The 14,327-nt window shown below is 54.3% G+C and overlaps 3 protein-coding genes across 3 annotated transcripts in view; 2 read left to right on the top strand and 1 right to left on the bottom strand.

Annotated features, from left to right (window-relative positions):
- NCLIV_066510 (Protein KIAA0664, related) overlaps window positions 1-1,739 on the top strand; it is a gene marked incomplete at both ends in the record, with an annotated part of 10,140 nt that extends 8,401 nt beyond the window's left edge. The window contains 3 exons of the mRNA XM_003886202.1: window positions 287-698; window positions 1,014-1,136; window positions 1,539-1,739. Coding sequence (XP_003886251.1) covers window positions 287-698; window positions 1,014-1,136; window positions 1,539-1,739 — 736 coding nt within the window. The remainder of the gene's footprint in view (window positions 1-286; window positions 699-1,013; window positions 1,137-1,538) is intronic.
- A 2,940-nt stretch (window positions 1,740-4,679) lies between these two features.
- Window positions 4,680-7,767, bottom strand: NCLIV_066500 (putative transmembrane protein; the record flags this gene model as incomplete). Its single annotated transcript, XM_003886201.1, has 3 exons — window positions 4,680-4,843; window positions 5,327-5,471; window positions 6,205-7,767. The coding sequence occupies 3 exons, from the start codon at window positions 7,765-7,767 to the stop codon at window positions 4,680-4,682; spliced, it is 1,872 nt and encodes a 623-aa protein (XP_003886250.1).
- A 1,991-nt stretch (window positions 7,768-9,758) lies between these two features.
- Window positions 9,759-12,754, top strand: NCLIV_066490 (putative nitrite reductase small subunit; the record flags this gene model as incomplete). Its single annotated transcript, XM_003886200.1, has 7 exons — window positions 9,759-9,818; window positions 10,276-10,318; window positions 10,634-10,707; window positions 11,031-11,063; window positions 11,669-11,734; window positions 12,283-12,388; window positions 12,669-12,754. The coding sequence occupies 7 exons, from the start codon at window positions 9,759-9,761 to the stop codon at window positions 12,752-12,754; spliced, it is 468 nt and encodes a 155-aa protein (XP_003886249.1).
- Between the last annotated feature and the right edge of the window lie 1,573 nt (window positions 12,755-14,327).

Below are 14,327 nucleotides of genomic sequence, written 5' to 3'. Positions count from 1 at the left end.
GTTGGGGGGGGGGGAAGGGGGGGCGGAACAGATAGTGGCAAAGAAAGCAGAGACGCCCGAGACGAGAAAGAAACGGCACGTACAGGCGGCAGTAGGGCGCATGTCGTTCATTTTCCTAGGGGTAGTGCGAAGCTCCTCTGTGTTTCTCTCATCGAAGCGCAACGTGCGCATTCCCTTCGCTCCCGCTCGCCGCCCGCATCCCGTTCTCCTTTCCTTTTCACTTCCTTTTCACTGTCGTTTCACTCGCGTGCCTGTTTCGTTTTCGACTCGTGCTTTGCCTGCTCAGAGAAACTGCGCTGTGCTACGCCGCGATGGGGGAAGTGGCGTTGTCGCTGCAGGATTTCCTGAACGCGGCAAACAACTTCCAGAAGGCGCTGATCTTGACGGAGCGCTGCGTCGGGCCCGACCACCCGGACACGATCGACATCCACGCCGGACTCGGGCGCACTCTCGTGCACTTCCCAGGACGCGAGTTTCAGGAGCGAGGCCTCGCGCACATCCACCGAGCAGTCGAGCTCCGCAGACTGTGGACAGGCGACGTGCCGCACCCCGAGACGCCGCTTCTCCTCTTCACCGCCGCCAAGTGTCTCCTCAAGGTCTACGGCCCGAGATGTGTGGGGCATCTCGCCGAGTATCTCGACCGCGCGATTCGCCTCGCGGGCTTCGTCCGGGGCGTGGGGCCGCAATTCGTTGCAGAGGTGAGGAAACGGAACGGAAACACAAGCACCAAAAGGAACAAGAGAAACTCGGAAATGGCGTCGCGGTCCACGTGAAGGAACCACACAAAAATCGGCTTCATTTGAGCACAGTCGGCGCGCTTCCATTCCGTACCCCGGTGTGATGACGCGCTTTCGCCGGCTTGGAGTTAGCCTCTGCACGCTTGATTTGTTTTACAGAAAAAGAACTGTTCGGAGCGAGGGAGCGCGCGAGGGGGTTCAGGCCCGCGTTCATCTCTATTTTTCGGCGGTCTCAGCGAATTGTTTTTTCTTCTAATCGTTTTCGGGAATCTGCAGATGCACAGCGATGCCTCGCAAATCTACCAAGCCGTCGGGGACTTCCGAAGAGCCTTGGAGCACTGCCGAGTCGCCGGCCAGCTCATCGCGGCCGATCCTTCTGCGGACACGGAGAGAATTCGGGTGCGTGTGAGTTGGGCGGGAATCGAGACAGGAGCACAAGAGAGAAGGGAATGAAAGACGCGGTGGGATAAGGTAGAATAGGCACGGAAGCGAGAGAGAGTGGCGAGAAGAAGAGGGATGCACAGAGTGCACACGGCCTTCCGCAGCACGCAGGGTCGTTGACCTGCCGCGCAGGCAATCGAATCGGATGGAAAAGACCTCGGCGTAGACACGTTGCAGGGACAAATGCGTTGCGAACCGCTCGGAGTCTCTGCGCCCCTGCATAGGTTTGTCGCGCCTTTTCTATCGAGCTGGTTGCCGGTTGAATATATACAACCGCGTCGTTACATGGTCAAAAGGATTATGTCTCCAGTGTGATCGAAAACGTTTGCTCTCCGGTGTGTCGCACTGGGCTGTCCTCAGGAGCTCGACGAGCGTCTTCTGTTCCTCACGCAACAAGCGGTGTTGGCGGCAAAGAAGCGAAAACACGAAAATGTGCAGCGTGCCCAGCTTCTCAATCGCCTCCGAACTGCAGTGACACTAAAGCGCCACAGCAACGCCCTCGCGGGTCCCGCAGGCCTTCGCTTCCCGCGCACCTCAGGGCTGACTGGACCAGGGGCGTGAAGAACAAAACGGGATTCCAAACGTATCTGAGTTTATACTCTCGTGTTGTTGCCTCGAATTCAACCAGCGACTGGCTGAGCAGGAAACTCGGGGCCAGGACCGTGTTTCTGTTTTTTAAAATGTAACAGGCGAAATTTGCGGAAAACCGCGCGTGGGTTCCAGCGGGCGCCCATCACTGCCTCACCTGCGGCCGTTCCCCCCTGACTGTTTATATGTATATGTGCATTTGATACGATTCTCTGCATATACATATAAATGCATTTCGTGCCGTATTTATCTGTGGGTATAGACAAATACAGAAAAAACGTCACGCGGCAGCCGAGCAGGAGCACACCATCAAACTATACAGGATACGGGTTTGTTCCGTATTGCGCCGTGCGTGCATCCCAGATAAAATATGTGTTCTCGTTGTTTCATTCCCATGTCGCTGCCCCATTTTCCCTGGACAACATGCCGTCGATGTGGATGAGATCTCGGCGAAATTCAACTTCGCACTTCCTGATCTACACATTTTTCACCCACTGGCTGCACACGCTGGGCATTTCGTTGGCCAGAAGAACGCCTGGTGTAATCTCCGATTCCACATTTGAGCCACCCACCCATATATATATATATATATATGGGTACTTGAAATGTTCCACGAGCTGTGTGTATCGTTTTATTTTGAACGATTAGCGAAGCTCTTACAATGCAGTTTTCTTTTCTCGTTTAGCGAAGCGTCACTAGACAGAGACACGCAGAGAGAGGCTCCCTTTCCGCATATCTTTTCGCTGTTTCTGTGTCGCAGAGAAGAGCCCGCTTTAGGGCACCTTTCTTCTTCGTGCTGCGTCCCAGCACGGGATCGGAAACGCGAATACGGCAGAATCCTTGCGTTCGTTCCTCGGCGTGTCTGGCGTCGACGGTTGAGGGCTCGATGGAAAAAGCGCGAATCACAGCCCAACTGCCTGCCATTCTCCGCTTAATTTACACCTAGACATACTCCGAGACAAATGTTTCTTTGGTTTTTTTGCAGCTGCGTATGGCAGCATACGAGTACACACATATTTCCTGGCTGGCTCACCTCGTCTCTACAGACATGAAGCGAGTGTTCCGGTAAGAATGCGAATTTGTACGAGTGAAAGCTGTGAGTGTTTCGCAGCTGTTAGGGAAAGCACTCTTTGTGTGTCCGATTGCTGTTTTCTTTATCCGGCCACGTGTTCATCTGAAGCTCCGATGCATGTTCTGTCGCCTTGTGGCGCAACTAAAAGAACCGGCGGAAGGGAAAACGCGACAGAGGCACATTCGTGCTCCTCTCACGCATGGCTGCTGGGCGTCGCACATCTTGGTATCTTTGTGTTAGGCAACATGACGTCACCTATAAACCTCAGGGTTACCTAGAGGTAGCTTGTGCGTGTCCTTACACTCACGCTTTTTTTGAAGAGACGTGCGAGACGCACAGGGGACTTCGATCGTCCTCATGATATTTCGCGACCAAACGCAACAGAAGCCCACGCTGCAAGATGAAAGCACAAGTTCCAAAGACGAACAAGCGACAGAGTCTCTGGAGCCGTTGCCTTATTACTAAGCAGCATGCGTTCGACTCTGTCGCAACGGCTTACACAAAGAGGGGAACCAAACTGCGTGACACTGCGCATGACAGACCAAACAGACAAATTCGCAGGCTCCTTCGCCGCACTCTAGCAGGTTCCGCTTCCATTCTTGGGAAAATCGCGAAGGAAAGCCAAGGCGTCTTCCGCGAATTCTTTCACTCGCGCCGGAGTCTGCCTTTCTATCTCTCTAGAGATAAGCGTGCAGGAGACAGCCACTGCGTTGCACAACTCTCTGGTTCGTGAGAAAAAGCGCGCGACGTAACACACGAAAATCTGCATCTAGCAAGCAACTGTCGTGTAACGAAGAGGAGACGAGGCGATCTCCTGAGTCAACGGGGAAGTGAGAAGTATAAGGAGCGACAAAAGTGAGAAGTATAAGGAGCGACACAAAGCATGGGTTGCTCATGTTCGCCGGTATGAACGCAGCAAATCAGAAAACGGAGAGACGGCAGCTCTCGCCAGCCTCTTCCTGTCTCTCCAGAAACATTCGCTACCTATAACACTCGCATCGTCGTCGGGCTCGAAAGGAACTCGACCTTCACTCCCTGGCTGTCTTGAAGAAAAAACTTGTCTCTCTTGCCGCGTGAAATTTACGGTCCTAGTATGGATGAGGCCATGGCAGCTGCGCACGCATCGCTATAAACAAACCGTGTGTGTGTGTGTGTGTGTGTGTAGCCAAGCCTGCAAACAATCTAGGGCATCGATTGCGTGCTGCTCAAACAGGACCACTGCCGTGCAAAGATCCGTAGAAAGACTCGATGTTTCCTCCTGCGAGGACTCAAAACGGAAAAAGACCCGGCAGAAACGCGGGGCACCAACCTCGCGACACGTGGCGATGTGGAAGGGAGGCGGTGAGAAGCCTTTTCTCGGGAGAAACCGAAACGTAGATAGGGACAAATCGAGAACAGACGGTGTGGATCATGCGGAACTCCCGACGCTTTGACACAGTCCGTGGAAACACAAAACTCGACGCATGCCTATCCAGTCGCGGGGTTGCATGCATTTATCGATGAAGCGGGTTTGTAGAGCCTCTTCGCTTGTTTCGAGAAAAGACTCCAGCAGTATTCTGCATACCCGCGTGTTCACGGAGTTACCTCACAGAGCGCGCGGTTCCACATCCAGTGACACAAACAAGCGCGCCGTCTCTGGAAAAGGAAATCCGACAAAGCGGGCACGCGTTCAAGACTCGGCGGTGAATCGAAGTTCTCGAAGCCCATCTCATGAGAGGCAGGCAGATGTCATCCACACGCATTCACATATTCGTATGCAAGTATATACAAACACACATATATAGATGTATATGAAGGCAGTGTGAATCTAGACAGAGATGCACGCGCGTCTCCGAGTCTTCTCAAGATTCCGGGCGCGCGATCGCATCGAAGAGAGCGAAGATTCCAAATCCAAGGAAGAGAAGCCCGCAGCAGATATTCATGTAGCGCTCGCTGAGTCGCCCTTGAAGCATCATACCCGCCACTACAGCCAGCAGCGTAACGCCCGCGTGTCCAAGACAGCTTCCTGAGTTTCATAGAGAAGAAAGCGAGAAAAAGGAGAAGAACGATAGATGCGAGGAAAAGGAGAGAAGAGACAAGGAAACGGTAGCAAACGGCACCGACAGGATGGAGATGCAAAACGCAGAAACGAGGAAACGAGAAACACAGGTGAAGGAGAGAGAGCACACGGAGACAGCGGAGTAAACGATCAAAAAAAACGTGGATTTGAGGGGAGACGGGGTGGTGGAGAGACTCCCCTTTACTCGGACCCACAATCCGAGACGCGCGCACATGCAACCAGGCATACATGTTCACATCCACATCAAGACCTTTCCAGATGTATATACATAGATATGCATTCTAGGCAGGCGAGTGAACCGAATCTATAGCGGATGACAACTGGAAATATGTGCATTTGGATAGTTGCAGATTTAAACCCTTCGGTGCGATGTGCGTGTGAAATCGCCGTGCGTCAACGAGCACAAGTGCTTGACAGACAGAAACCTACCGACGAAGACACCGAAGGGGTTTTGCGACGTCGCGAGGCCCACAGTGGCAACCATTGACTTGTCGCCGATCTCCGCCGCTCCAATCACCAGGAAAACTTCCCACAAAACTTTCAACGAGGAAGGGCGCACCCCGAGGCGCGTGTACTGCGACACCACACACAAAGACACCGAAAACCAGCTCGGGAAAAGGCGACGCGTCTGGCGCTCTCCAAAAGACTTCGCCCTCCTGGTGTCCCGCTCCGCGGTCTTGCCTCAACTTCCTGTCTCCCCACGCAGAACTCTTCACCGGGAGTCTCCAGCCGCACGAGCGCCGGGGCGACACGCGTGCGACGAGCTAGCCCACCAGAACACCCGTGTCTGACACACAGACGAATCCACAGACTGCTCTAGAAAACCAACCGCCGAGCTCGACTGGTAAGTAGGTGCACGAACAGCCGTGCCCACAGGTATTTCTCAGAGACGGAAACACAAGTACGTAACGCGCACACACAAATTTAAATCCAACTACAGATATATATATATATATATATATATATATAAAGTTATATTCATCAGAACAGCAGATATGAATAAATGTACTGGTGGCAAACCAAGAACATGCACAGACAGGTAGATATGTATACATCATATGCACGTGCAGAGAAAAATACACCAAGACATGAACAAAACTGCATATAAAAATATGTCTACAGTGTATATACATCGCGACGGCTCAACCAAGGCTGCAGATATCTATAAAGAGATGGAAGTCGATCGCTCGAGCGAGATAAGCTTCACACATCACATCGAGTAGTGCCTGGATTCCAAGGACCACTCTTTGTCGCGCGACATCTGGTCTTGTTCGCTTCCCGTTTGCGTCTTCTCTCCGCAGGCTAACCTGGATTCTCTGCAGTTCTTCCTCAGCTTCCATGAAGTTTTCGTCCACGCCGTCGGCTCTGTTCGCCGAGTGGACTTCGGAGCAGCCTTTCAGCGGTCCTTTCCCTTCGCTGTCGTCTCTGCCGTCGACGCTTCTGGAAGACGCTCGAGAGAGAGACCGCTCAGACCCTGTTTCGGACGAAGGCCATCCCTCCGATTCCTCCATGTGTAGCGACAAAGAAAGCGCATCCTGCGGGGAGCATCCGGGACGCGTGCTGATTTCGCTGCTTCGCCTGGCAGATCCGCCGGTTTCCTTTCCGTTGCCTTCTCTGGGATCGCGGGTTTGGTGGCGGGCGCCCTCGACGAGTTCTTCTCTCCTCTCTCCTCTTCTTGCGGATGTGCCCACGTCCTGCTCTCTCGGTTTCCGCGGGGGCTGCGCCGTGTCGCTCTCCGCGTCTCCCTGTCTCGACTTGCCTGGCCCGCGAGGCGATCCACCGGTCGCGCGGAGCTCGCGAGCGCTTTGGGCCGCGTGGCCGGGCACAGAAAAAGACGAGGCGCGTGAAGGAGGCGACGCGTCCTCGGTTTCCCAGAGGCTCTTGAGGTGCCAAGCAGCAAAGAAGAAGAGGAGGAGGGTGGAGATCCAGGCGTCGATCGGAAACTCGCCAAGGTGCGCCTTCAGCGCGAACGTGTCGGGCGCCCAGTGCAGCAGTCGCCCGACGCCTGTCGAGACGGCAGTCATTAAGAACAGCGCGACGCACGTGGCGGAGAAGACGATCAGTTTCGAATATTTCATCGAGAGAAGCGCAGCGAGGAAGAAGGTCCGGTCGCCCAACTCTGTGGCGATCGTGACGAAAAAGGCCGACACGAGCGCCGACGCGAAGGACCGGAAAGACGCGAAACTGCCACTCTCGCCCTTTTCGGTTTCCGGCAGAGCCTTCGAGCGCTTCTCGCGTCTCCCTTTCTTCTCTGTGTCTGCCGACTCATAGGGCGCGTTCCCGGGCTCCGACTGTGGAGAGGATGCGAGCACAGCCGCGAGAGAAATAGAGGGAGGAAACGCAGAGGGGATCGTCGCCGGCGAGGGTTTGTGTCCATAATATCTGTTTTCGCTCGCCCGAATGTACGCCGATTCCGACAGGGACGAACTGGCGAGACGACGCCACGGCGCAGGGCGGATGAGTCTCCGTCGCATTTCAAAGTCGACGGCGTCGGCGGCGTGGCTGTCGTCGCAGCATCCCGCCTGCTGCTGCTGGCCGCGGGGCCACGAGGCGCCCGTCTCGCAGAGAGCAGAGAGGAGACGAAGAGTCGTTTCGCCTCCGAGGAGCGACGCAAGTGCGAAGCGGCCTTCTTCGTCGAGCCACTTGCAGAAATTGGGTTCGGGCCAGCGACTCAGCAAGTGCGGGTCGAGGTGTTCCACGGCGTAGTGGATGTGTCCCTGAGCAAATCGATCCTGAGACGGAGCGAGAAAGAGGGAAAGAGAGAGATAAAAGAGGAGTGAAAGGGAGAGAGGAAGACAGGAGGAAAACCGCGAAGGGCCCCAGCGGCCCTTGCTCTGCCCGACGGCCAGGGGGCACCGCGGAAACGCCATTTTGTGGAGGCGCGTCAAACAAACCACGCGCACGCAGCAGTAGAGGGAAGAAGAGTGGAAGAGAGGCAGGAGAAAAACGGGGGAGGACTAGAAACAGAGAGAGAGAGAGAGTCGGAAAAGGGTCCAGACTTCGCGTGGAGTCGGGCAGCGAGGAGAAGCGAAGGAGTCGAACCAGCTTTTTCCGGTCTCGTGCACATGCATGCAGCCGGATCTACCACGCGCTCCACGGTGTACATACACTCGGCGCACCAGACGCCAGCACGTTTCGGCGAGGAGTAGATCGGTGGGACGGGAAAACCGTGAACGGGACTTCAATTTCCACCGAAAAGAGAGAGCGTCCGCATGGAAGGCACCGCACCGCGAGGAGCGAGGGGGCTCGACCTTCTTGCCGCTGCGTGAAGGCCAAAGCGACCAAACGCCCCGAAGGCGAAAGAAGAGAATTCCAAATCTACACGAACAGACACCGGAAACGGGAGCGCGAAATTGCCTGGCAACGCGGGAACGGTCCACCAACGCGGTCGCGGCTCAGGTCTTCTTGGAGGCCCTCGAGGGAGGCGCACGAGCGGGGAAACCGAAAAACGCTGCGGAATCCTCGGCTGCAACCCAAAGAAAGCTGTGCGCGTGCTTCTTTCCTGGACTCTCGGCTAGAGAGAGGAAGAACTTCTTCGGGAGTCTACTCGACGCACAAATTCCGGGCACGAACTCAGGGGTACACGGCGGGAATCGAGGCACTGGGGGCTGGCAGATGCAGGAGAAAGTCGGCTTCTCGCGAAGAGCATTCCTGCTGCGAAAAAGGCTCTCAGTCGGACAGCGGCGCGCTGTGAATCGACAGAAAGAAACTGTGACGGATCACGAAGCTAAAAAGTGAGTGCGACTGGAGTCCTTCGCAGAAGAGCCGCGGTTGCGTGCGCCCGCCGAAAGAAAAAAGGCAAGTCTGTGGTCCGCTTATTTTTTTGCATGCATGAGAAGCGGGCGAGATCAGGATGGCGCGTTCGCCACACACTCAGAATCCGCAGGGAAATGGTTTGTCAAGAAGCTTCTTTTTGTCCCTTTTCCAAAAAACGGGGTTTCCTTTCTGGTTCCCTCCAAAGCAGCCTCCCTTCGCTGCTGGCAGAAACTCGAGTGTCTCGTTAGCTTCTGCATGTGGATCGCCGTCCACATGTGCAGAGGTGAATGAGAGGCGTGCATCTCTCCGTCCACTTGTCGATACTTTTCCTACCTGTACAGATGTGAGGGAAAATCGCCAGTGAAGCGTTGTCCATGGTATATGTGCCTTCCAAAGGCGTCACGCATCGACGCTCACAAGTGTATATACGTCCATAGCTATGAAGGTGCGTCGTAGAGCGCGCGTGGATTCAGCCTTTTCCAACTTTACGCACATAGAGAGATTGCACAGTTCTCGCTCTTGACATTCGTAGGTGTTTTTTCTCTTCCTCATTCCTTGCCTTTTCTCTGGGATAGCTCCGGTCGAGAAGGCCGGAACAAAGAAGGGAAAAAGCCGTGTATTGCGCCACAGAAAGCAGAACAGCGATTTTTTGAGTCGGCCCAGTCGACAGACCCCGTCTCCGCTCCGGCGCCGTCTTTCTCTCCCCGCGTCATCTCCTGTCTTCGCCTTCTCCTCCTTCTTTATCGGGTTTCTCTGGTCTCTTGCCTCGCTTCTTTCTCTGTCGAGCACGTCGCTGAGGAATCTCCAAGGAATGCGGCTGCCAAGAGAGGAGTCGGCACCCTTCTTCCTCTTCGAGACAAAAAAAGGCCGTGGGCGGAAAGCGACCGATTCCCCTTCTTCTTCAGTCGGTCTAACCGGTCCACTTGCTAGGGGAACTCAGGCGATCGACAGCTCGGGGATCCAAAGAGCAGCGAGACGCTGGGAGGAAGTATCCGACGGGTTCCTGTCTGCTTCGCGCGCCACGAACTGAGTTAAATAATGCAGGGTTGAAAACCGTGTAGATATCATTGTGTTTTGGTTCTGTCGCCCGGGGAACGGAAAGAAAATGGAGACACAGATCGACTCCGAGGGACGAGTCTGGTACGCGGCGTACAGCGTCGAAGAAGTAAGACTTCTTGGGGGAAGAAATCGTCTCGTTTCCTGCGAGACAAGCGCTCGCGACATGCTGGCCAGCCCCTCCGTCATCTACAGCTATATACACCTAGAGACAGTTTTTCGGATAAACCCACGCGCTTGCATGTAAAAACGTGCACAGGTTCTGAGTGTGTCTCTGCGCGGCTGTCAGGAACAACACCACCTCTCACGGCATTGCTTGTCCAGAACCACAAAAAACCCCGTCTGACGCATCTCTCCATTCCTACGCAGCGACACACGCATATCTGCGAGCGCTTAACTATACGTGTGTATGTCTATGTGAAATTATATAGAAAGACAAGATTTATACTCACGGGGGCTGGGATTCAACGCGAGTTGGCCTTTTCGGGGACAGAGTGCTGTCAGCGGAAAAAGACAAAGCTCCACCCCCTCTGCTCTCGCCGTTCCCAGCGTGGATCTCTCTTTAGGTACAGCGGCGGCCCCGGCGTATGGTCATCGATGAACAACCAGGCAAGGATTTTCTCATGGTAGCCGTCTCCTCTGCCTTGCTTCGCACTTCGCACTCTCCGACCTCGTCTTCCTCGTTCCGCACATTCCTCTCCCTTCCTGGTGTCTGTGTTGCTCGGTGTGAACGCTTCCCGCCTTCTCCCTTGTTCTGCGTCTTCTCCTTCTACTGGTGGTCTCTCTTTTCCCCCTTCAGCACTCCATACTCCCGAAATCTTGGCCGGGTCTTTCCTTCTCCCGACTTTTGCTTCGCGCATCCTCTCTCTCTTTCCGCTCCGCGAGTTTAAAATCGAGTTCTTCCTCTCTGGGTGTTGTTCTCAGTCGCCCTCTGGATCTGGAAAAACACGCCGTTCGCAGTTGACGCCAACTGCTACCACGCCGGCGGCGCCCTCGAGGTACGACGCCTCTCTCACTGTGTCCCTTTCCGTGTCTTTCCGTCCCTCCCTCTTTGTGCAGAGGCGTTGTCTCGGATTCCTCGACGCGCGCCTGGATGCTCTCTAGCCGTTTGGTAGAAACTGTTTCTTCTCTCTGTCGTCTTCATCCGAACCGCTTTCTTCCGTGTAGTCCCCTCTGGGCGCGTTTGAACGCGAGGCACGGAAGTGCTCTGCAAACGTGTATGGCGTGTATGGCCTCGTTTCGAGCGTGACTTGGCCCGCACGCTTTCTCCGAGTTTTACACATCAGAACGCGCATCGCCTGTGTATGCTGGCTCTTTTCAGCAAGCTGTGGATATAGAGGAAGTCTCCGGGCAAGTAAGGAGAGAGGAGGCTGACGCAAAGCATACAAATATATACATATATATGTATTTTGGCGTGCATATGGATAGATGTGGGTATAGCTCTACGAAATATAGAGGCCCAAGCGGACGCGACACAGCGGCAACGTGTTTGCGTGGAATGCATTTAAAGTGTCTTTTAGCAAATCGTTCCTCGAGAAAATAGAAGAACGAACGTCGGCCCTGACGCCCTCTTCCGCAAACAGTTCATGCGCGTAGGAAGATACCGTTGTGCCTTTGTGGACTGTATTCCCTCGTTCGCACAGTAGTGCGTCCGTGTCTTTTTGTTTGTTGCTCTACCATATCAATTTCTCTCTGTGTGTCTCAGTTGGTTATCTCTTGTGCATATGCATGCATGTGCCAGTCTCTGGTTTTTTCGTATCAGTGCCTGCATGCACATGCAAGCGGGCATATACCTACTAGCCCTTCTCTTATATACCAGTCCCGAATATATATATATATATATTAGCGTGTCTATATAGTTGTTCTTCTGGGTTTTCCATGGGGTTGTAGGCGTCGGTGTTGCTTCTGTCGTTGAGTCCTTGTTTCCCTCCCGTCGTTTCGCTTTTGTCCTGTGTTCAGGCGTGCATTCGCTGTCCTCTTCACCGCTATGTGATTTCCATAGAAACTGGAGAGTCCTTCTATCAGGTGCGCTTCTACAGTCTGTCGGGCATGCATGCTCTCTCGTTTCTGTCTGCTCGCCCCATTGAACAGTTTCCTGCTTTCTAGGGATTGACCCAATCGGCAACAACGGATTCTCTTCTCTCCGGGCTCCGTTGTGGGAGCTTCACACCCCCCTGTGGTGCCGGTTCCGCGGGCAACACAGAGGCCGCTCTCACGGTGGCGAATGCGTGCGGCGGAGTAATTGAAGAATCCGGGGGGAATTCTGCATCTGTGTGTCTGTGCGTACATGCGAGTACACCCCACATGAAAGGCGAGCTCGAGCCACGCAGGTGCGCATGAAGAGATGCATGCGCAGATCGAGAAAAAGACGTGCATCGTATCAGCAGGCCAACTACCTGTGCAGAGGCAGGTAGCGGTACGAGACGTATACAGAAGCAAAAGAGCTTGTGGGAGGAGCTAGATGTGTGTTCATGTGGATACAGAAAAACGAGGAGCGACAAGCAGATGTGTCTGGTGTCCCTGAGTGGCTGTACAACGCCCTGCGTGCCTTTGTCTCCCGTCGCTTGCTGCAGCCTGTGGAATTCGAGAAATGTCCACAAACGGGGAAGATGGTACCGGTTCCCCTGCCTTGGAAATCGAAAGGAGTGAAACAGAGACCACACTTGGCGAAAGTGGAAGGTGCGTCAATATGTTCGCTTCTAGAGATACTGAAAAGCAGTGGAAGAAGAAGCAAACAGAGGGGAAACGCGGAAAACGCGCCAGGCGGTTCAGGAAAGAGAAGCGACGCGAAAGAGTACGGGAAATGCGACGGTCGAGATAGTTAGGGAGTTTGGGAACCCTGCGAGAACAAAAGAGAGAATCGTACAGATTACGGCTGCCCCTTTGTTGCCGCTTGCTCTACCGTGTTTGTCGCTTTTTCATCGCCTTTTTGTTTACTCGGGTTCATACGTCTTTGCAGGCCAGCGTGTGTGGATCTCGCTCGTCCCCCGGAAGCAACCTGTCGCCTCCGACAAATATGCAGTGGCGACTCTCAATCGAGAGTAGAGACCACGTGGAGCCGACCCGGAAGGACGCGGAAGGGCGCAACGCCAGCAGGCGCGCCGAGAGAGTACGAAGGAAGTTGAAGAGAAACGGGCGCAGAGGGGAACGAACAAGCACGACGCTGGGCCGAGCGGCCCGCGAACGCGCTCGCAGGCGGCAAGAAAGAAACACAACGAACAGGCGTGACGGCACGCGTATCAGAGGAGCGACGGAGCCGACAAAGAAAGCAGGAATGTTGGCAACGCAGGAAGATAGCGAAACAGAATGAAAGCAGCCAGAAGTCGAAAAAAGAAGTTCACAAGCGATGCGTCACGTCGCCCGTTCAGCATGCACACAGTTGGGGAAAAACACACGCTCAAGACACATATCGCCGCAGTTTAACTCGTCGCGAGAGGCCGCAAAGGAGCCTGGAAAGAAACTGTCTCACCGCGCATCGTGCGGAGGTCACATTTAGGCAGATGTTGCTTCGGAAACAGAGAGGGCCAGAAGGCAAGAGTCGAAAGGCCAGTGTTCGGCTATGAACGCGGCTACACGAGGCTCCGGCTTGTCGATGCTGGAAGGATGACGCAGGTTTCCTCTGGGTATGGGCGTTGAAGAGGGTAGGTAGAATGGGGGGGGTTGGAGTGTTCGTCAACTTTTCGGGTGCCCTCACGCTGTGTCTGTTCGAATTCCGGCCAGGATGGATTTGATGTGTAGCAGTGTAGACGCAAAATGTCTCTACGCGTTCATTTATCTACATAGGCACACACCTGGTTGAAATTCATATAGGTATGTCGCGGTAGGGACGAACACTCCACACCTCCCGCCAGTCATGGGAGGATGCTCTCTTTGTCGGATTCACTTTGTTCTCCAGCTGAGTCATCGTACGATAGCGAAGGGTGGATATTTCGGTATTTTTGCAGTTTACAACGGTGGGCACGTCCCTTGGGCGACCATGGCACAAGCGGCAGGCATAGGCCACTCGTCCTCGCGTTTGTTGCATCTTTCGTTCTTTCAAGCGAGATGCGTTCGTGGTCCGTGTTTTACAGACGAACGTTACCACTGACGTCGATCATTCATTTCGCAGTCGTTGAGAACCAGGCTTTCCGGGAACTGTCTCAGCTTGAGGTGTCCATAGTTGCCAGTTGAAGGATCCAGCGAGCACACACGTTTCGCGTACATGGCAGGACCGCCTGTCTACATATTCAAATTCCTTATTTCTTTCCGGCACTAGTCGCGAAGCTTTTTACCAAGTGGTGAGGTCCCGGCTGTTGTTGTGGACGCGGGCAGTAAGGGCTATTGGCATCAACTCTCTGAAGCGCAATGACTCAGGCGATTCACCAAAAAGGTGGATTGGTGCGTTATATAATGTTATAGCAGAAGTACGAGCTGCTAAGCGGAAAAACTAATGGGTCCCTCCGACATGGTAGTGCTTCGAGACGCGTCTCCAGCGGAGGAGAGGCAGAAATCCCAAGAGAGATCAGGTCCTCGAATGGCCAAGAGTTAATACCCGCTGTGTGTAAGCAGATAAACAGCCCATGTCCCAAATCCGATTGCCCGTGGTGTTTACGGTAATGACGTCAGGCAGGACCGGCGG

This window comes from Neospora caninum, chromosome XII (assembly GCF_000208865.1).
Source record: "Neospora caninum Liverpool complete genome, chromosome XII".
NCBI lineage: Eukaryota > Apicomplexa > Conoidasida > Eucoccidiorida > Sarcocystidae > Neospora > Neospora caninum.
The sequence above is the reverse complement of the archived record's forward strand: the minus strand, read 5'-3'. Positions and strand labels throughout refer to the sequence as shown.